Consider the following 18022-nt stretch of genomic DNA (forward strand, 5'->3'; position numbering starts at 1 on the left):
ATGGGTGATGGATTGAGGAACCAGGTAAAGGTAAGCATATTGATACACAGTTCTGAAAGAACAGAGATGATGGTAGAGAATAGAATGGGGCAAAATTGTCATTTTATTGACCAGGTGGACTTCTTGAGATGTAGGTTTTCCGTGATCAGGTCTTCAATTAAGCAACATAGAGTGGTTAAACACATATTGTTTGAATATGGAAAACCCTGTTGACTAGCAGTGTGCCCTATGACACTAACTTTACAGCTAAGATTTAGCTTCTTCCACTACTAATAATAGTACTCCCTTTGTAGCATTGTTGTAAGGATAGATGAGTTAATCCATCAAGTGTTTAGCACAGTGCTTTGTATGTGGTTGACTAATGAAATACTGACATGATTAGCAGAGGCTCTTTCTTCTCAGCATTTTACAACTATAGAATGCTATAATTTGGTCTTGTTTCTCATTGAAGACCTTTTCCACTGATGCACTCTCTTGCATCAGAGTTACACATATATTTATGTAATTATTAGTCACATGTCAACACAAGGCACCTAAATCAAGTCCTTTGTATCCAAAAGCTTTTATCCAGTTTAATTAATTATGTACACAGAGACAAGAAGCCAATTTCCTGGTATAAATATGGTTAACCTCATTGCCAGCCTATCTTCTTTCTCTTCTGCGTTCGTTTTAGACTGATTCTTTTCCTGTCTTACATCTCCATTACCATCACAAAAACCTTTAAATTATTGTATTTGTGAATCTGAGCTGAGCAACCTAGAGTTTGACCCAAAGGAGAAGCTTCTACAATTTGACCTCTTGCCTCGTAAAATTGACATCCCTCTTTAACCTTGACGGGAATGCTTTTAGTTGACTTTCCTGGATCAGAAAAATCGATTTCTGAACCCAGAAAGTACCACATACGAATTTCACATTTCTTTTTAAATGGAAGGCTGGTGTCACATTCAGTTTTTATCTTAGGTAAAGATCTGCAGTTGCTTGCTTTCCAAAGTCAGCGACCAAGGGAAGATTATCCCTAGGATACCCTGATGTCCAAGACAGCACACTTTTTAACTCTGTATTTTAAATCTGAAGTAGATTTCATAACGGAACATCAAAGAATGTCCTCCTCTCCTTTCACAGTGATAACCGTTGGGAACATAATTCTAGCTCTGGTTTACTCGACTTTCTTTCCTTTACAGGTTAGAGCTAAAGAACTCCAAAGACTGGAAGTAATTACAGGTGAATATAGGGAGAACTGTAAAGAACCCTATCTGTCTTCTTTTCAGTATCCACTTTCCTTTTTGTCGGATTTCCATTTCCTTGTTTCAATAATTTAAAGGTTTATTATAGAAGAAATTATTTCATTGTAATATCATTTTATTTTAATCATATTTTTAGTCTTTTAAAATTTCACAGATTGCTCAGAAGCAGATATTTTTTAATTCAGATTGGCTTTATCTGAATAGAGGTAAAACTTTATTATGTGATTTTTAATTATAATGGTATACTAACACAACTGGTATTTATTTATCATTTTATAGTTTATGCAGCTCTTTTAAATGTATGCCATACCAAATAAGGAATCAAAAGTTCAGAGAGTTGAGGTGAATTGCATGAAGACATGGATCCTACCCGTTTTAATCATCACTATATGCCCAGGCCTACAGAATGCTGGGTACTTAATCATAGCAGATGTTCAATAAGTTGGAATAAATGAACAAACATTATCACAAAGAGTCAGCTGTGAAACCACGAATGAAACCCATATCTGATCTCAAATTGTGTGCTCTTTACACGATGGCATCTTGTGGAAATTTTCACTCTTTGCCTTTCTGTGAAGACTGGCTTATCAAACAACTGTGAATAAGCAATCTGATTGTCTCTTAATATGGAAAAAAATACTTTTAAAATGGTTTTAGAGAAATTCTGCCTGTAATTGTAGAATAAAACTAAGTCAACTAATAAAACTAATTGTAGACCAAGTAGAATGGTTTAAGATCAGAAATTTAGTTTAATACATTTATCACTGTGCAAACTCTTGTCAAACCTTACGTAGGCATAACTACAGCATAGGAAGATGTTTTAAAAGGTACAAAATTCTATGAAATAATACATAAAAAATAATTGCAATTTTTCTATTTTTTAAATGATCTCAATATGTCAATGTCTTGCCACGAATTAATAATACATCTCAACTGTTATGAAGTGTGACTACAGACACACAGGGAGCTCTTCCCAGCTTCTGAGATCTGGCCATGTTGTTAATTTTAAAGGATTCTTCCTGGAGATCACAGATCATTTCAATTTTATTTTGAATGATGACATTAGCACCATGCATTTATATGAAAACATATAAAATTGATTTTCAAATTCTCTCTATATAAGTATATATATATGGAAATATAAAATTTAGAAAGCAATTTAAATCCACATTTCATTCTAGAAAATAAAAAGGATAATTTTTAATATGTGTCCTTATTTTAAGATTGAATTTATAGTTTCCTAAAATTGCAGATATATTTAAGCATGTGAGGTAGAATAGTGTTTAGAAAAGCCAATTATGCATATGTCAATTCCATGATAAGGTTTAAAGCTATATTTCCATTCATTTAACTTCAATAAAACTGCTAAAATTATACTGATATTTTCCAAGAGAGTGCTTATTTCACATAAATAAGCTATTGTACACACTTGCTATTCCCTTTGTTTGAAGTAGATTTCCTCAAGGCTTGCTCCTATTTCTCTCAGTCTTTGCTGAAATGGAACCTGTCTAGTGAGGCATTTTCTGACCACCTGGTTAGTCCGTACCCCTTTGCTCTGCTTTATTTTCTCCATAGCACTTATAACTAGCTGACATAATATATATTTTACTGATATATTTTTAATTGCTTCTGCCAGCCCCACCACCCCCTGAGGATGTAAGCTACATGAAGGTGGGACATGTTTTCCTTTTTTTTTTTTTTTTTATTATTGCTTTGTCTCCAGAGTCCATAAAAGTGTATGGTGCAGAGCAAGCAATCTATATTATTTGTTGAATGAATCAATTACAACAAATATTCAAAAGCTCTAATCAATAGGATTTGAAAAACACTTCTGTTATTGTGGTATCAACCTCATTAAAGGAAGAAGAGGTTATAAAATCATCAGCAAAAATAAGTAGTACAAATACAAATTTAATTAGCAAATATATCAGCTAATTGAAATTGCATTCAGTCCTAGCTTTGAAGAGCAGGTAGCTGGTCAGATTAAGCAGCATCAAATTCAACTGCTGTACAAGGTAAATCATAATGGGAAAAGTAAAGAGAGCAACTGTGATACTAAAAGAATCATTTTTGACTGAAAAGAATGTATGCTTTTGAGCTTTTAGGAAGAAATTTCTTTCAATGCTGCATCATGAAACTAACTGCTGTACGTCTGGATTGTTTTAATATAGAAAAGTAAATGCAATCTGTTGTTCACACTATTTTAACTTGTAGCAAATTAATTTTTCTCTCTTCTTATTACTGCAGATCTCTCAACTACATAGCCACATCTCACTCCTTTCTCTGGTGTCATTAACCAAAGTAACTGGGCTGATTTCCATCTCTTTACACTTGGCCTAAATTTCTTCTCCTTTCAAGAATCTATAAAAACTACCAGGTTCATTTTCTGCTATTTGTAATCTGAATGCGTAAGTACAGTATATATGACTTTCAAAGTACTGTTGGGATTTTTGCACACTTCTACACAAATGTTAGAATACAATGGCAAATACTCAACTTCTTCCTTCCTTCCATATTGACCTATTAGTTAGATAAATCTATCATCTATCTATCTATCTATCTATCTATCTATCTATCTATCTATCTATCTAAACTATCTATCAGCATGCCACTCCATAAATGCAAAAGGAAAGGACAATTTGTATAATTATGTAAGTAATGACCAGGGAAATATCAATTCCTAATAACCATATAAATAATCAGTGTGTTATAGCCTCATCATATTATTTTTATAGCTATTGGAACTGAAGCATCTGTTTGATTTGCAAAATGGTAAAGGGCTTTTCCTGATCTATTTTCATTATTTTTCTTCCCTCTAGATAACTTCAGCAGCCCAGATTCAGTTAATGGATGGAGCAATAAGTCGGTGGTTACTGAATTTGTTTTATTGGGTCTGTCTAGCTCTAGAGAACTCCAGCTCTTCCTTTTCTTTATCTTCTCTGTGTTTTATGGTGCTGCAATGTTGGGAAACATCCTTATCATCCTCATGGTAGTTACTGACTCTCGCTTGCATTCCCCAATGTACTTTCTTCTTAGCAATCTCTCCTTCATTGATATGTGTCAGGGTACATTTGCCACTCCCAAGATGATTGCAGACTTCCTCAATGAACACAAGACCATCACCTTTCAGGGATGCATGTCACAAATATTTTTCTTGCACGTTTTTGGGGGTAGTGAGATGGTGCTTCTTGTTGCCATGGCCTATGATAGATACCTTGCTATATGCAAACCTCTGCACTACATGACCATCATGAGCCGAAGGGTGTGCATTGTTCTGGTGGGGGTCTCCTGGGCCATTGGCATCCTGCATTCAGCCAGCCACCTGGCATTCACAGTTGATCTTCCTTTCTGTGGACCCAACAAGGTAGATAATTTCTTTTGTGACCTCCCTCTCCTGATCAAGCTTGCCTGCTTAGACACATACGTTCTAGAGATCCTGGTGCTCACCAACAGTGGCCTGCTCTCACTTATCTGCTTCCTCCGTTTGCTCATTTCTTACACTATCATCCTTGCTACGGTCCATCGCCAAGCCTCTGGTGGGACGTCCAAGGCACTTTCCACCCTGTCTGCCCACGTCACTGTTGTGGTTCTATTCTTTGGCCCATTAATCTTCATCTATATTTGGCCCTTTGAAAGCTTCCCAATTGATAAATTTATCTCTGTATTTTTTACTGTCTTCACTCCTTTCCTTAACCCCAAGATTTACACGCTGAGGAATAAAGATGTAAAGGAAGCCATGAGGAAGCTAAGGAACTGACAAGTGGGTTCCAAGCAGGACTTTGAGACAATGTGAGGAAGTAACACAAATCCTCACTTCTGGTTCTTTGTAATGTTCACATACGGTTGTTATTATTGTGTTGCTATCACAATTAGTCTTTCACTGCTTGAAGACCTGAATCTGGTGATCTAAACTTGGTAAAGAAGAGAGGAGTACAGAATCTCATATAATGATACCAGTTCCAATATGCTGTGGCTTACTACAGCTTCCCTGAAACAGCAACAATGTATATTAAAATTCCTAAGTAGCATTTTTCCCGTATATAGGTATTGTTAAAAAAAAAAAAAAAACATATCTTGTAGCATTTTAAAATCAGCTCCATATTGAAGCAGGTTCGCTAATACATCTGTCTTGATTGGGGTAGCATAGAGAACAGTTTACCATTCTTTGAGTTAAAAAGAAAATTTGCTTTGACATGACAGGCTGTATAAAGATTCCTCTATTTTTATCAGTTATAGTTCATAATTATTTCAGCTAATAGCTTAGTTCCTATAAATAGGCTGCAAAAATTCCACATTCACAAATAAGGCCTTAATGTTTACAAAATCTTATTTTATTATATTTATTATTTATGCTAAATTTTTAATACTTAGAGTTATGTAGTGTCAATTACAGGACTAATTTTTTCTTTATCTTTGAAACAAATAACACATCAATAAATATCACCAAGTCTATAGTTCAAATTATGAGAGTACTTTTCTACCCTCTGGGAGAAATATCACAGCACTTACATACAGCCTTTCCTTATACCACTGATAATAAAACTACTGTCAGTTGAAAATTATTCAGAATATCTAAATAGTTAATGATTTTGTTTAGTTAATTTCATTTGAGAGTTTAAATTTTAAACTAGTCACCAGAAAACCTATACTTTTGTAATTAGAAAATATATCTCATAGTATTTTTCTCAAACTTTAAGTGAAATTTTGGAAGCATCCCACCTAATCATGAAAAAATAAGAGAATGAATGTGAGCACAATTGATTTAGTCACAGATCTGTCACTGTCATCACTGCATCACTGAATTCACACCAAGAGGAGTTCATTCTGTTTGTTCTAGCTTTCAATTCAAATTTGTAGTTTTTAACTGAAGATGTAATTGTGTTCTTGTTTTTATTACTTAAAATAGATTGGGGGGTTGGCCCAGTGGCTTAGTGGTTAAGTGCGTGCGCTCTGCTACTGGCGGCCCAGGTTCAGATCTATGCGCACCGCTGAGGTGGTGTCCCACATATGGAAACTAGAAGGATGTGCAACTATGACAGACAACTATCTACTGGGGCTTTGGGGAGAAAAAGGAAAAAAAAAATAGAAAGAGGATTGGCAATAGATGTTAGCTCAGGGCGGGTCTTCCTCAGCAAAAAGAGGATGATTGGCATGGATATTAGCTCAGGGCTTATCTTCCTCAAAAAAAAAAAAAAAAGATAGTAAGTCCCTAAAACAATTATTCTTCTATATTTTACCATATTTATCAAGGTACCAAAAATTTAACATGCAAGCACATCCAGTAAGTGCCATAAGGATGATATAATATCCCAAGCATTGATTTCCAGGAAATATCTACTGTTTTTTCATAAAAATGAGGTATTTGGAGTGAGGGAGTGGGAAGCCAGAGAAAAACTGGATTGTCCATATTTAAGTCTCTCACAATTTTATTGAGTCATTGTACTCTGTAGCAATCTGATGTTGTTTTCACCCTTAGTTGTCCACGTGTGAGGTTACTTCATTGGATGTTGCTTTAATAAACTGACATTGATTAAAAACAGGCTGTATGAATATTATTAAAATTAGCACTGACAGGTATTACAAAAGAGACAAAACTCATAGTCCCATGTTCAGTAAAATCTTTCAAACCAATTAAGATAGCTATGATAAATTTTATTAGCAATTAGGTAATAATGGCAAGTAAATTATATAATAGATATCGTAAAACACATATGTTGAGTTAATTATCTCAGTGTGATATTTTTCAGTTTTGTTCAATTAAAAGCATCTCACCACATTTCAACAATGTTTTTTACTTAATTTATGCTACATATTGTGGACACATGAATGAGATTTAAAAAGATCTCTGGCCTCATGGAATGACTGAATTGGGAAGCAGAGAATCGTAGAGGTTTTGAATGAAAAAAGGCTTACTCTGTAGAGGGTTGCAGAGTGGTATGGCCCGGAGAGGACATTTAGCCGACCAGCCACCAAAAACCATGATAACTAACATTAACTTAATGAATTGCCCCAGTTCAAGTTTTGGACCACAGACTTATAGACCCAGAGATCCTAATTTGTTAATAATCGAAAGAAGCTTGGAGAAATTTGTTAAATTACATTGAAAATGTAATTGTCAAACAAATAAAACAGTCACAGCATTATGATTGGAATAGAAGCCAAATTATTAGGAAGTCATTCTGGTGAATCTATGTTAAAATTCAAAGTTTTTGTTATTTGATTGATGTGTGTAAGATTATCAGACTCTGATTGCCTGACAGGGAAACACCCACCTGAACAATGTTGGGAGGGACACTGTTTTGATTTGTCTCAGTGACTCTTCTCTTATTTATCCATACACTCAGGGCTGCAAACAATCTTTCTCTAGGTGTGTTAATACCTCTCACCAGGTTAAAATCAAGGCTTACCGATCCAGGAATCATCCTGATTGAGAGTTGCCATATGTTCTCCTATCCATTATGTGTGCTTATAGAACTCACAAATGACAACCTTATTTCATTATTTCTAAAGGCTCATGAGTCAAATGTCATAAGCAGTAATTTAAAAAAAATATACAAATGCTAAAAATAGAAAAATTTTCAATTCCACAGATCATAAAAATGTAAATTAAAATAAGAGGGAAGTCTTGTGTCGCCTATTAGACTGGTAAAGAATAACACAAAAGAATAATACTAAATAAGACTGAAAATTTGGAAATGTGGAAGTTATAGTTGGTAAAAAATTACTGAACAATTTGTAGAATGCAATTTCATGTGTTTACCAAAATATATCTCTACTCGTGACTCAATAATTATATTTCTAGGAGTCTTCTATCTTGAGTAATTTATCTCCCAATTCTGAAGCATAAAATTAAATGTGTATACATGTTGGACAAGAGAAAATATTGTCTTCATGAAGAATTGGTTAAAGCAAGTCATAAAGCAAAAGGAAAATTTATGGTTTCTTCCATGAAAGAGTGCTAATGATTCCAAAATTTGACAAGCATCATATAATAAGGGAAAATTTTAGGCCAGCCTTAATCTAAAACAGATACAAATTTCTTTGAACAAAACCAAGCGATATGAACTCAAGAATACATAAAAACAGAAAAAAAAAATAACAATCTAGTTAAGATAGTAAAGAAATGCAAAGTTGGTTTAACATTTGACAGTCATTCAACATAATTCATTGTATTAACAGAATAAAAGAAAATAAACAAATGATTATCTCAATACATGCAAAGAAAATGATTAAAACCATTGTTGGAAAAAATTTTCATGAACCAGGAATAGAAAAAAAATGTGTCTTGCAGAAAACTTCAATATCAAGCACAAAGCACATAATAATACCTAGAAATAACACTGTTATCTACTCCATTGATCTGAAATGTAGCCCAGAAGGCAAAAACAATGTCAAGAAAAATTTTTAAAAATGTAAACATAGAGTAGAAGGATATGGGATTCACAAGACCTAATTTGGAAGGATTTTAGAGGTTAACTAGGTGAGTGGTTAGCAAAAAACCCATCCCAAAATATTTAAAACCGCATCTTGAAATAATTTACCTGATCTACAATAGCTTCACTGACTGACTGAACAGACTACTGCTTTTGAAGAAGGAAAGAAAAAAAATCCAACACTCAGAAATGCAAAATTTATGGTGTCTACAATTCAATCAAAGATTACTAGATAGGCAAAGAAGCACAAAATATAAATTATAACTAGAAGAAATTGAAATCAATATAAATAGACTCAGAAATTACCTAGTTGATGGAATTAGAAGAAAATAACTTTAAAAGGGCCAGTATAAATATGCTCAAGGATATAAAGAAAAATATGAACAGAATAAAGAGATAAATGGAATATATTTGAAAAAACGAAATGAAATTTCTAGAGATAAAAAATATAACGTTAGAGAGATTATTAGTGGAATATAGTACAGATTAGACACTACAAAAGAAATGATCAATCAACTTGATGGGGTAGGAGAGGCAAATCTCTAAATGGAAGTATAGAGACAAAAATACAAAATGAAAAATTGAGCAGAGTCCCAGTGATATGTAGGATAACATCAATTGATCAAACACATATGTAATTGGAGTCCCAGAAGAAAAGGAAAAAAGAGAGGTATAGAAAAAATATGTTTTAAGAAATAGTGACCAAAATTTTCCAAATTTGATCAAAAATATTAACATAAATAATCAAGAAGCCCTACAAACCTCAAGCAAGATAAATCAAAAGAAAATCACAATAAAGCATATCACGATCCATACTGAAAATTTGTCATAAAGAAAAACTCTTTTGGCACCCATAGATATAAGAAAGATCATAAACACAGCAACTAGGGTAAAAATAACTGAAGATTTCTTATCAGTAGATGAAGGAGTAGAATTTTTAAAGGTCTAAAAGAAAAAACAACTATCAATATAATTGTTGATATAGGAAAAATCCCTTCAAAAATTAAGGTGAAATAAAGACTTTTTAAAACAAACAAAAGCTGAGAAAATTCATGGTTGGTAGACTTCTACTACAAAAACAAAAAGTTAAAGAAAGTCCTTAACTGAAGGAAAAAATATTATACAGAAACTCAGTTGTTGGGAAAAAAAAAAAGAATAAGGAGTACTACAAGGGCAAATATGTAGATAAATTAAAATGACCATTTTTCCAACTTTTAAATTTCTTTAAAATATAATTAGACTACCACTTCCAGACCAAATGGAATAACAAGTACCAGATCTAATTGTGTGCCTGAAACAGACAGAAAAACAAACAAAATATGTGAAATAACAGTTTCCATATATTTCCAGGCATTGTAGGAATGTAATTTCTGTGAGAGGGAAAACGAAGACAGTGGGGCCCTATGTTGCCCTATTTTACTGCCTAAAGATATTTTCCAGTCCACAGGGCAAGGAAGAGGAACACAGGCAAAGCCCAGCAATTTCCATGAGTTTGAGAGGACAAGATAGAAGTCCTGAGAGGAAAATATGGCTATTGTTTACAGTACATAATACTAAAGAGGAGAAAGTAACACAAAGAAAGAGAGCTCCAGAAACACATACAGGATCTCTTTTGAGTTTTCATGTGAGTACTAAGTGGGGCATGATTGTGAGGACACTACCTGGCTCTGGGAAAAGAATAGCCCATAAGAAGTAGAGGGAAAAGTTCACACATTATCAGGAAATGTCTGTGTTACCACCAGCCACAGTAGAAAATCTCATAATTCGTGGGGCATTGCAAAGAGAACTCAGAATGTTATTGGAACAATGTGAGATAAATTAGATTACTCTGATACCATCTGACAAAGCTTAAATGCTAATCTTAAAAGGATAAAATGGTTTTTAGTAACCTGTTTATCAGAACAAAACTCAAGAGTATTTGTAGAAATACAAGAAATAGCCAGTTTTTAACAACTAAAATTCACAACACCTGCCTTCAAATAAAAAATTACCAAGAAACAGAAAAATTCAACTCACCAAGGCGGATAAAAACTGAACAATAGAAACAGATCCAGAAATGAAAAAGATGAGGGAATTATTATACATGTACATTCAAAGAATTGTTAGAAATAGATTTCATATGAATAAGAATGTATACAGGCATATCTCAGAGATAATTGTAGGTTCAGTTCCAGACCACTGCAATAAAGTGAATATCACAATAAAGTGAGGCACATGAAATTTTTGGTTTCCTAGTGCATATAAAAGTTATGTTTACACTATACTGTGGTCTATTAAGTGTGTGATAGCATTATGTCTAAAAAAAGAACAGTGTACATACTTTAATTAAAAAAATACTTTATTGCACAAAATTGCTAACCATCATTTGAGATTCAGCGAGTTATCTTTTTGCTGTTGGAGGGTCTTGTAAAAAATGCGATATCTGTCAAGTGCAATAAAGTGAAGCACAATAAAACAAGGTACAAAAGATTAAGTTTGAGACATGGAAGACATAAAAATGAGGCAATCCAAACTTCTAGAGCTGAAAAATACCATGTCTAAGATGAAAAGTATGCTAAATGAGATTACTAAGAGATAAGACACTGAAGAAGAAAAGAAATTATTAGAACTTGAATATGGTCATAGCGATTGTCCGAAATGAAGCATAGAGAAAGAAAGCTGTAAACACATATATACACGATAGACGATTAGCAACTGTGGAACAATTTCAAGTGGCCTAGTATATATGTAATTGGCTGAGGTAAAGGCAAAAAAAGTATTTAAGACATAATCTTGAAAATTTTCCAAATTTGATGAATGCTATATACACATACATCCAAGAATATAAAATACAAAACAAAACAAACTGCAGCACAAGAATCATGAAAAAAACTACATCAGGTTACATTATAATAAAATTGATTAACCAGTGATAAAGATAAAATCTTAAAAGTAGGTAGAGAAAAAAAGACCACTATGTTTAGAAGAACAAATTTAAAGATGACAACTGATTTCTCACTGGCAACAATGCAAACAAGAAGACTGTCAAGGACACAAGAAAAAAAGAATTATCTTTCTGGAATCCTATATGCATCAAAAATGTCCTTTTAAAATAAAAGTAAAATCCTTTTTCAGAAATACAAAAACTGAAGAATTCATTACAGTAAACCCACACTAGAAGAAATGTTAAAGTAAGTCCTTGAAGGAAAACAAAAATGATGCCAGGTGGAAATCTGGATTTACATTAAAGAATGATGGACACTGGAAAGACAAATATGTGAGTAAAGAGTAAATACAAAACTTTTTTTTATTTTTAATCTCTCTAAATGATAATTGTTTAAAGCAAAAATAATAACAATATAGAGTGTGACTTAACCATATGAGGAAGTAAAATATACAACAATAATACACAAATGCTAAGAGAGGAGAAAGGGGATATACTATTTTAAGGTTTTTACTATGTGTGCAGTGGTATAATATTTCTTAAAGGTAGACTGTGTTGAGTTAAATGTTTATTCTAAACTTTATACAACAAATAAATAAAATAAACAGTTAAATATAATAAGCTAATTAAGGAGATAAGTTGGAATAAAAAATACTCAATCAAAAGTGGCAGAAAAAAGGAAAAGGAAACAAAAAATGATGGGATAAATGAATAATGATAACAAGGTGATGAACTCCAATATAAACATATCAATCATTATAATAAATGCAATGGTCTAAACACAAATTACAATTCAGAGATTGTCAGATTGCATCAAAAAGCATGAATTAAAGTGGTATAATAAAATCAATAGTGGATGTGGAGAAAAACAAACACATACGCTGTTGGTGGGAAAGCAAATTGGTGCAGCCACTATAGAAAACAGTACAGAGTTTCCTCAAAAAATGAAAAAATAAAACTATCTTATGATCCAGCAACCCCACTTCTGGCTATATATCCAAAGGAATTGAAATCAGGATCTTGAAGAGATCTCTTCACTTTCACATTCATTGCAGCATTATTCACAATAGCCAAGACATGGATCCATCAATGAATGAATGGATAAAGAAAATGTGGCACATACATACAATGGAATATTATTCAGCCCTCAAAAAGGGAAGGATATCCCGCCATGTGCAACAATGTGGATGACCTGGAGGAGATTATACTAAGTGAAAGAAGCCAGATAGAGGACAAATATTACATATACGACTTATGTGAGGAATCTAAAATGCTCAAAATCCCAGAAGCAGAAAGTAGAATGGTGGTTGGTAGGTACTGGGGGGTGGCGGGAGAAAACAGGGAAGTATTAGTCTAGTCAAAGGTTACAAAATTTCAGTTATACAATGAATAAGTTCTGGAGTTCTAATGTACATCATGGTGACTGTAGTTAACAATACTGCATTGTACACATGAAATTTACTTAGAGAATAAATCTTAACTGTTCTCACCACAGACACAAAAAAATAGTAACTTTGTGAGGTGATGGATGTTAACTAACTTTATTGTGGTAATTGTTTTACAATATCTATATCTATGTCTATAAAATTATCATGTTGTACAATTTAAAAAAATTATGAATTATACTTCAGTAAAGCTCAATAAGTGAAATTTAGGAATTGAAGACCTAACATTTCAGTTATACAAGATGAATAAGTCCCAGAGATCTACTGTACAGCCTAATGCCTATAGTTAACAATACTGTACTGTATAGTTAAAATTTTGTTAAGAGAGATCTTATGTTGAGTGTTCGTATCACAAAAAAGTAATAATGAAAGGACAGGAAGAAACTTTTGGGGGTAATGGATATGTTTATGACATAGATTGCAGTGACAGTTTCATGGCTGTATAATTATCTTTAAATGCATTAAGTTATATAAACTAAATATATACAGATTTTGTGTGTCAATCATACCTCAATACAATTTTTTTTTGAAAAAAGATTAAAGCCCCACATTTAACAAAAATTTAAAGCACGTCAAAGTAAATTTGATTAGGAAAATTTATTGTATTTATTATCTCAAAAATAGTATAGCATTTAATGAATATTTTGAATGAAAACATTAAATGTAAAAAAGAAGTATATTGATATTCTAAAATGTTACAAAATAGTTTAATAAAGTGGAAAATAAAGGTTATAGAGCAATTAAACATTAAATAAAAACAATAATGGAAATAAAATGAGAAACTAAAAAACAAAACAATCCAATACGGTACAGAAGAGTGGGAAAAGGAGAAAATATAGATAAAATAAATATAACAAGTAACAAGATAGTAGATATAGAGCCATTTAAATAAATACATTGCATGTAAATGATCTAAGGACTCCCCTAAAAGGCCAATATTGCCAGAATGAACCACAATCCAGACCCAATTATTTGCTGTCCACAAGCAATCCACTTTAAATATAAAGACACAGATTGCTTAAAAGTAAAAGGATGGAGAAAAGATACACAACGCAAACAGTAATTACAAGGAAACTGAAGTAGTCATATCAATACCTGACTCTGAAGACTTCAGAATAAGGAATATTACCAAGGATAAAGACAAACACATCAGAATGGTAAAGAGCTTAACCATCAAGAAAACACAAGTCTGTTTGCACTTAATTTTTGAGCTTTAAAACACATGGAGCCAAATGTTTCTTCCTATCAAATTAGATTTCCAAACTAATTTGAAAACTTATATGCACACCAAAACCTGCATATGAATGTTCACAGAAACATTGTCCTTTATTACCAAAAAAAAAAAAAAAAGGAAGCAACTAAGATGCCCTTCAAGAGATAAATGGAAAAATGAGCTAAGGTTTTTACTGTGAAAATTAATAAACAGAAACCTCATTTGAAATGGAATCAGGAGGCCAGAAGGGTGAGCTCTCCTGCCCTATGTGGATAACAAAGCCCAACAGGAAGAAGAAAGATTTCCTCTTTTTGACCAGCAAGAAGCTCAGCCAATGAGAGACTGTCACAGCTCAGCCAAAGAAAACCCACTATGCTTTGAACTCCCAATGACATCCAATGACTTTTTGTTTACAATAGCCCTCCCAACTTTCTCTTTCCCTGTATAAGATTTTCTTCTCCCCTGCTGCTCGGGACTTTCAAGTGACTTGCCATGGTTGCAGACCCCAAATTACAATTCTTTGTTGATCTTGAATGAACTCATTTTTTTGCTGGAGAAATAAGACCTATTTGTTTATGGTCTACAATACATAGAATGGAATACTATATGCCATGATAAAAAAAAAGAATGAGCTATTAATCCATGCAATGACATGGATCTTAAATGCATATTGCTAAATGAAATACGGCAGTTGAAAAAGCTACACACTGTACATACTGTATACACTGAATTTATGATGTGCTGCAAAAGGCAAATCCATAGACAAAGAAAACACAATAGTGGTAGCTAGGGGTTTGTGGAGGGGAAAGTGGTCAACTGCAAAGGAAACCTTTTATGGTGATGGAACTGTACGGTACCAAAGTCTGCAGTTTGTGTTATGAATCCAGACTCATAAACGCTCACATTCTTGATTCCAATAACTTTACATTCAAGAACTTATCCTGAGAAAGCAACCAGAAATTTTTAGGATATATTTATACAAATTATTTTAAGACACACATTTTCAATTAAGAAAAAAATACTTTACATTTTCTACAATGTGGGAATAATTATTTTTTTTATGTTTATAAATTGGAACATAATGCAACTATTAAAAGTCAAGTTTACAAGTAATATGTAACAATGAAGTGAAATGTTCATGATTCATGTTTAGAGAAAATACGTATTTAAAAAAACTACATAAACAGTCTGATCCCATTTGCTAAGATAGATTTATGAAGTAAATATAGGGAAATTAGAGAAGTAAACATCTCCTATCATATTGATGATTTGAGCCTGGATGTTTCAGAAGATGATAATGATGACATTAGTAGAGCTGCTATGTACTGTAAAGGAAAATTTAGGGAAAATGTGTTCATTTTTGAGATACTAAATTTGTGGTGCAGTGGTGTCTTATGATACATTTTGGAATCTTAAAATCAGAGCTGTAACTTAGGGCTCTGTCTAATAAAGGAGTAAAGTCATTTGATTGTATTGAATCACCCAGCAGATCTTAAGGAGAAAATAAATTCCAAATAACAGATTTTTAGAGATTACCTATGAGAAAAAGGTAGAGATTATCTTCATGAAGTGATATCATGGAAAGGTACTGGGAAGAATTTGCCAAAATGTGCTCTAAACTCATGTGTCTGGGAAGAGGTGAAGAATCAGCTTAGCTCTAATCATAAATTCAAAATGTTCCAACCTGTGGAAGAGGCATCATGGTAGAGTAGGAGATCATTAGACAAGGGGTTAGAAGATATGTCTCTAAACAGGAGTACAATCTGAGTCAAGCAATTAATTCTTCAAGAGCTCTTTCAACCTATCTATACACTTAAGATGTTGAACTAGTTGATTTCTGGTGTCCATACCAGCATCAAAATTCTATGTGATAATAAGAAGAAAATTCTTTCTTTATCCTTTTATCTTCTGTCCTTGAATGTAGAATAACCTCAGAAGAAGATAAAATCGGAGCTTCACTTGACAGAATTTTTTTGCAAATTATTATTATTATTTTTTTAATTTTTTGTTTATTGCAGTAACATTGGTTTATAACATTGCAAAAATTTCAGGTGTACATCATTGTACTTCTATTTCTGCATGGACTACATCATGTTCACCACCAAAATACTAATTACAACCCATCACCACACACATGTACCGAATTATCCCTTTCACCCTCCTCCTTCCCTCCTTCCCCTCTGGTAACCACCAATCCAATCTCTGTCCCTATGTGTTTGTTTATTGTTGTTATTATCTACTACTTAATGAAGGAAATCATACGGTATTTGACCTTCTCCCTCTGACTTATTTCACTTTGCATTATACCCTCAATGTCCATCCATGTTGTCACAAATGGCTGGATTTCGTCGTTTCTTATGGCTGAGTAGTATTCCATTGTGTATATATACCACAGCTTCTTTATCCATTCGTCCCTTGATGGGCACTTAGGTTATTTAAAGTCCCTTCACTAGAATCTACTTTGTAGGATGCAGTGTTTCTATTGTAAAACAGCTCTGACTGCCTACCCTAGAATCCTTGCCTTTGAAACCAAACATGTGGCTCCTCTAGAACTCTCAAAATATCGAGATGTTTGCACTGCTATAAAGTACGCAGAGGCACAAAATGGCTCCTCATTAATTTTGACACTCCCAGTGGACCTGTTCTAAAGCTCTCTTGAAGCAGAAAGGACCAGCCAACAAAAGTATTCATTGCTTTTCCTTCTACCATATTATGTTTTCTCTAACAGGACAAAGCATTTCCATCAGTTCTGCTGCTTTGTCCATTTGTGAAATCCTCAAGGTGATGCCCTATAATTCTTGTAAGCAAACAAACTCTCTCTTATGTAATTAGCCCTAATGAAGGTGATTTCTGCTATTACAACTCTCCTCTGTGTCTCTTGGTCGCTACAATCCAGTGATATCAAGTCACTAATTAGCTTCTATTGTGATGGCTTTTCTTATATCTATGTGCTGAGGACAATAATACTTCAAAGTTTAAATGGTGAAGACTGAAAGTCTGGAAAGACATGTGCTCCCTATATTTACTCCCATCCAATGGATCCTGAAGAATGTTATTTCTCCTGGCAGGTGCAGATATTAAAGGCTAGGGGCAGGAAGAGTGCTGTTTTTCCTCAGCTTCCTAATTCAGTCAGAAAAGGGAACACAGAGAGGCAATTATCCTCAACTCTTTCAATTAATCTTTGAATATTCTGTGTCCATTTTGCCTATTAATTGTTGTCAAAATATCTAACTCTGAGAAGTGATTGATGGTCATATTTCTTTGATAAAACCGGAATGGGTTTACTCTTCTGATTGAATATACTTTTATCTCAACACAATCTTTTGTAATTTTATCATTGAAGTGACTTGCTTTTTTGGGTCATGTTTCAAAAACCAGAGAATTATACAATACTCGAGTTTAGGAGGGAGAATTTTCCCCTTTTTCAAAAGAGAAATAGAGCACTTTGAAGGGTGTGTAATTTGCCTAAAATTGCAAAGTTATTTAACGAGGTAGCATGAGAATAGATATATTCTATAACTCAAGCTAATACCTCTCTTTATAGTCCATGATGCCTTTGGCTATCATCCACTGATTTGAACTTCAGGCTATTTTAAAGCTTATAATTTAGAATGGCCTTTGTTAATTCATGACAAGAAAACATTAATATGAATAACTTATGAAAATCAAAATATCCTGCTGGATATATATTCTACTTGTGAAAAAAAGAGAATACATATGATCACTATCTTTTATAATCTTATTACTAGTATGATAAATTCATT

General features: G+C 33.1%; 1 protein-coding gene across 1 annotated transcript; it reads left to right on the top strand.

Moving 5' to 3' along the window:
• On the top strand, nucleotides 1-5001 carry LOC101388128 (olfactory receptor 4K1-like). The gene is made up of 3 exons (XM_087429063.1): nucleotides 1-30; nucleotides 1182-1267; nucleotides 4023-5001. Exons 1-3 carry the CDS (start codon nucleotides 1-3, stop codon nucleotides 4999-5001), a joined length of 1095 nt encoding a protein of 364 aa, XP_087285189.1.
• The last annotated feature ends 13021 nt before the right edge of the window (nucleotides 5002-18022 follow it).

The sequence above is a fragment of the Ceratotherium simum genome, chromosome 3 (assembly GCF_057802395.1).
Source record: "Ceratotherium simum simum isolate JZ-2026a chromosome 3, ASM5780239v1, whole genome shotgun sequence".
Classification (NCBI taxonomy): Eukaryota; Metazoa; Chordata; class Mammalia; order Perissodactyla; family Rhinocerotidae; genus Ceratotherium; species Ceratotherium simum.

Excerpts from the sequence above, each read along its gene's own strand:
- LOC101388128 (XM_087429063.1), top strand. The coding sequence starts at position 1 with ATGGGTGATGGATTGAGGAACCAGGTAAAG. Across the intron at positions 31-1,181 it reads GATTGAGGAACCAGGTAAAG|GTTAGAGCTAAAGAACTCCA; the intron begins GTAAGCATATTG and ends TTTCCTTTACAG. Across the intron at positions 1,268-4,022 it reads CCCTATCTGTCTTCTTTTCA|GGCTTTTCCTGATCTATTTT; the intron begins GTATCCACTTTC and ends AAAATGGTAAAG.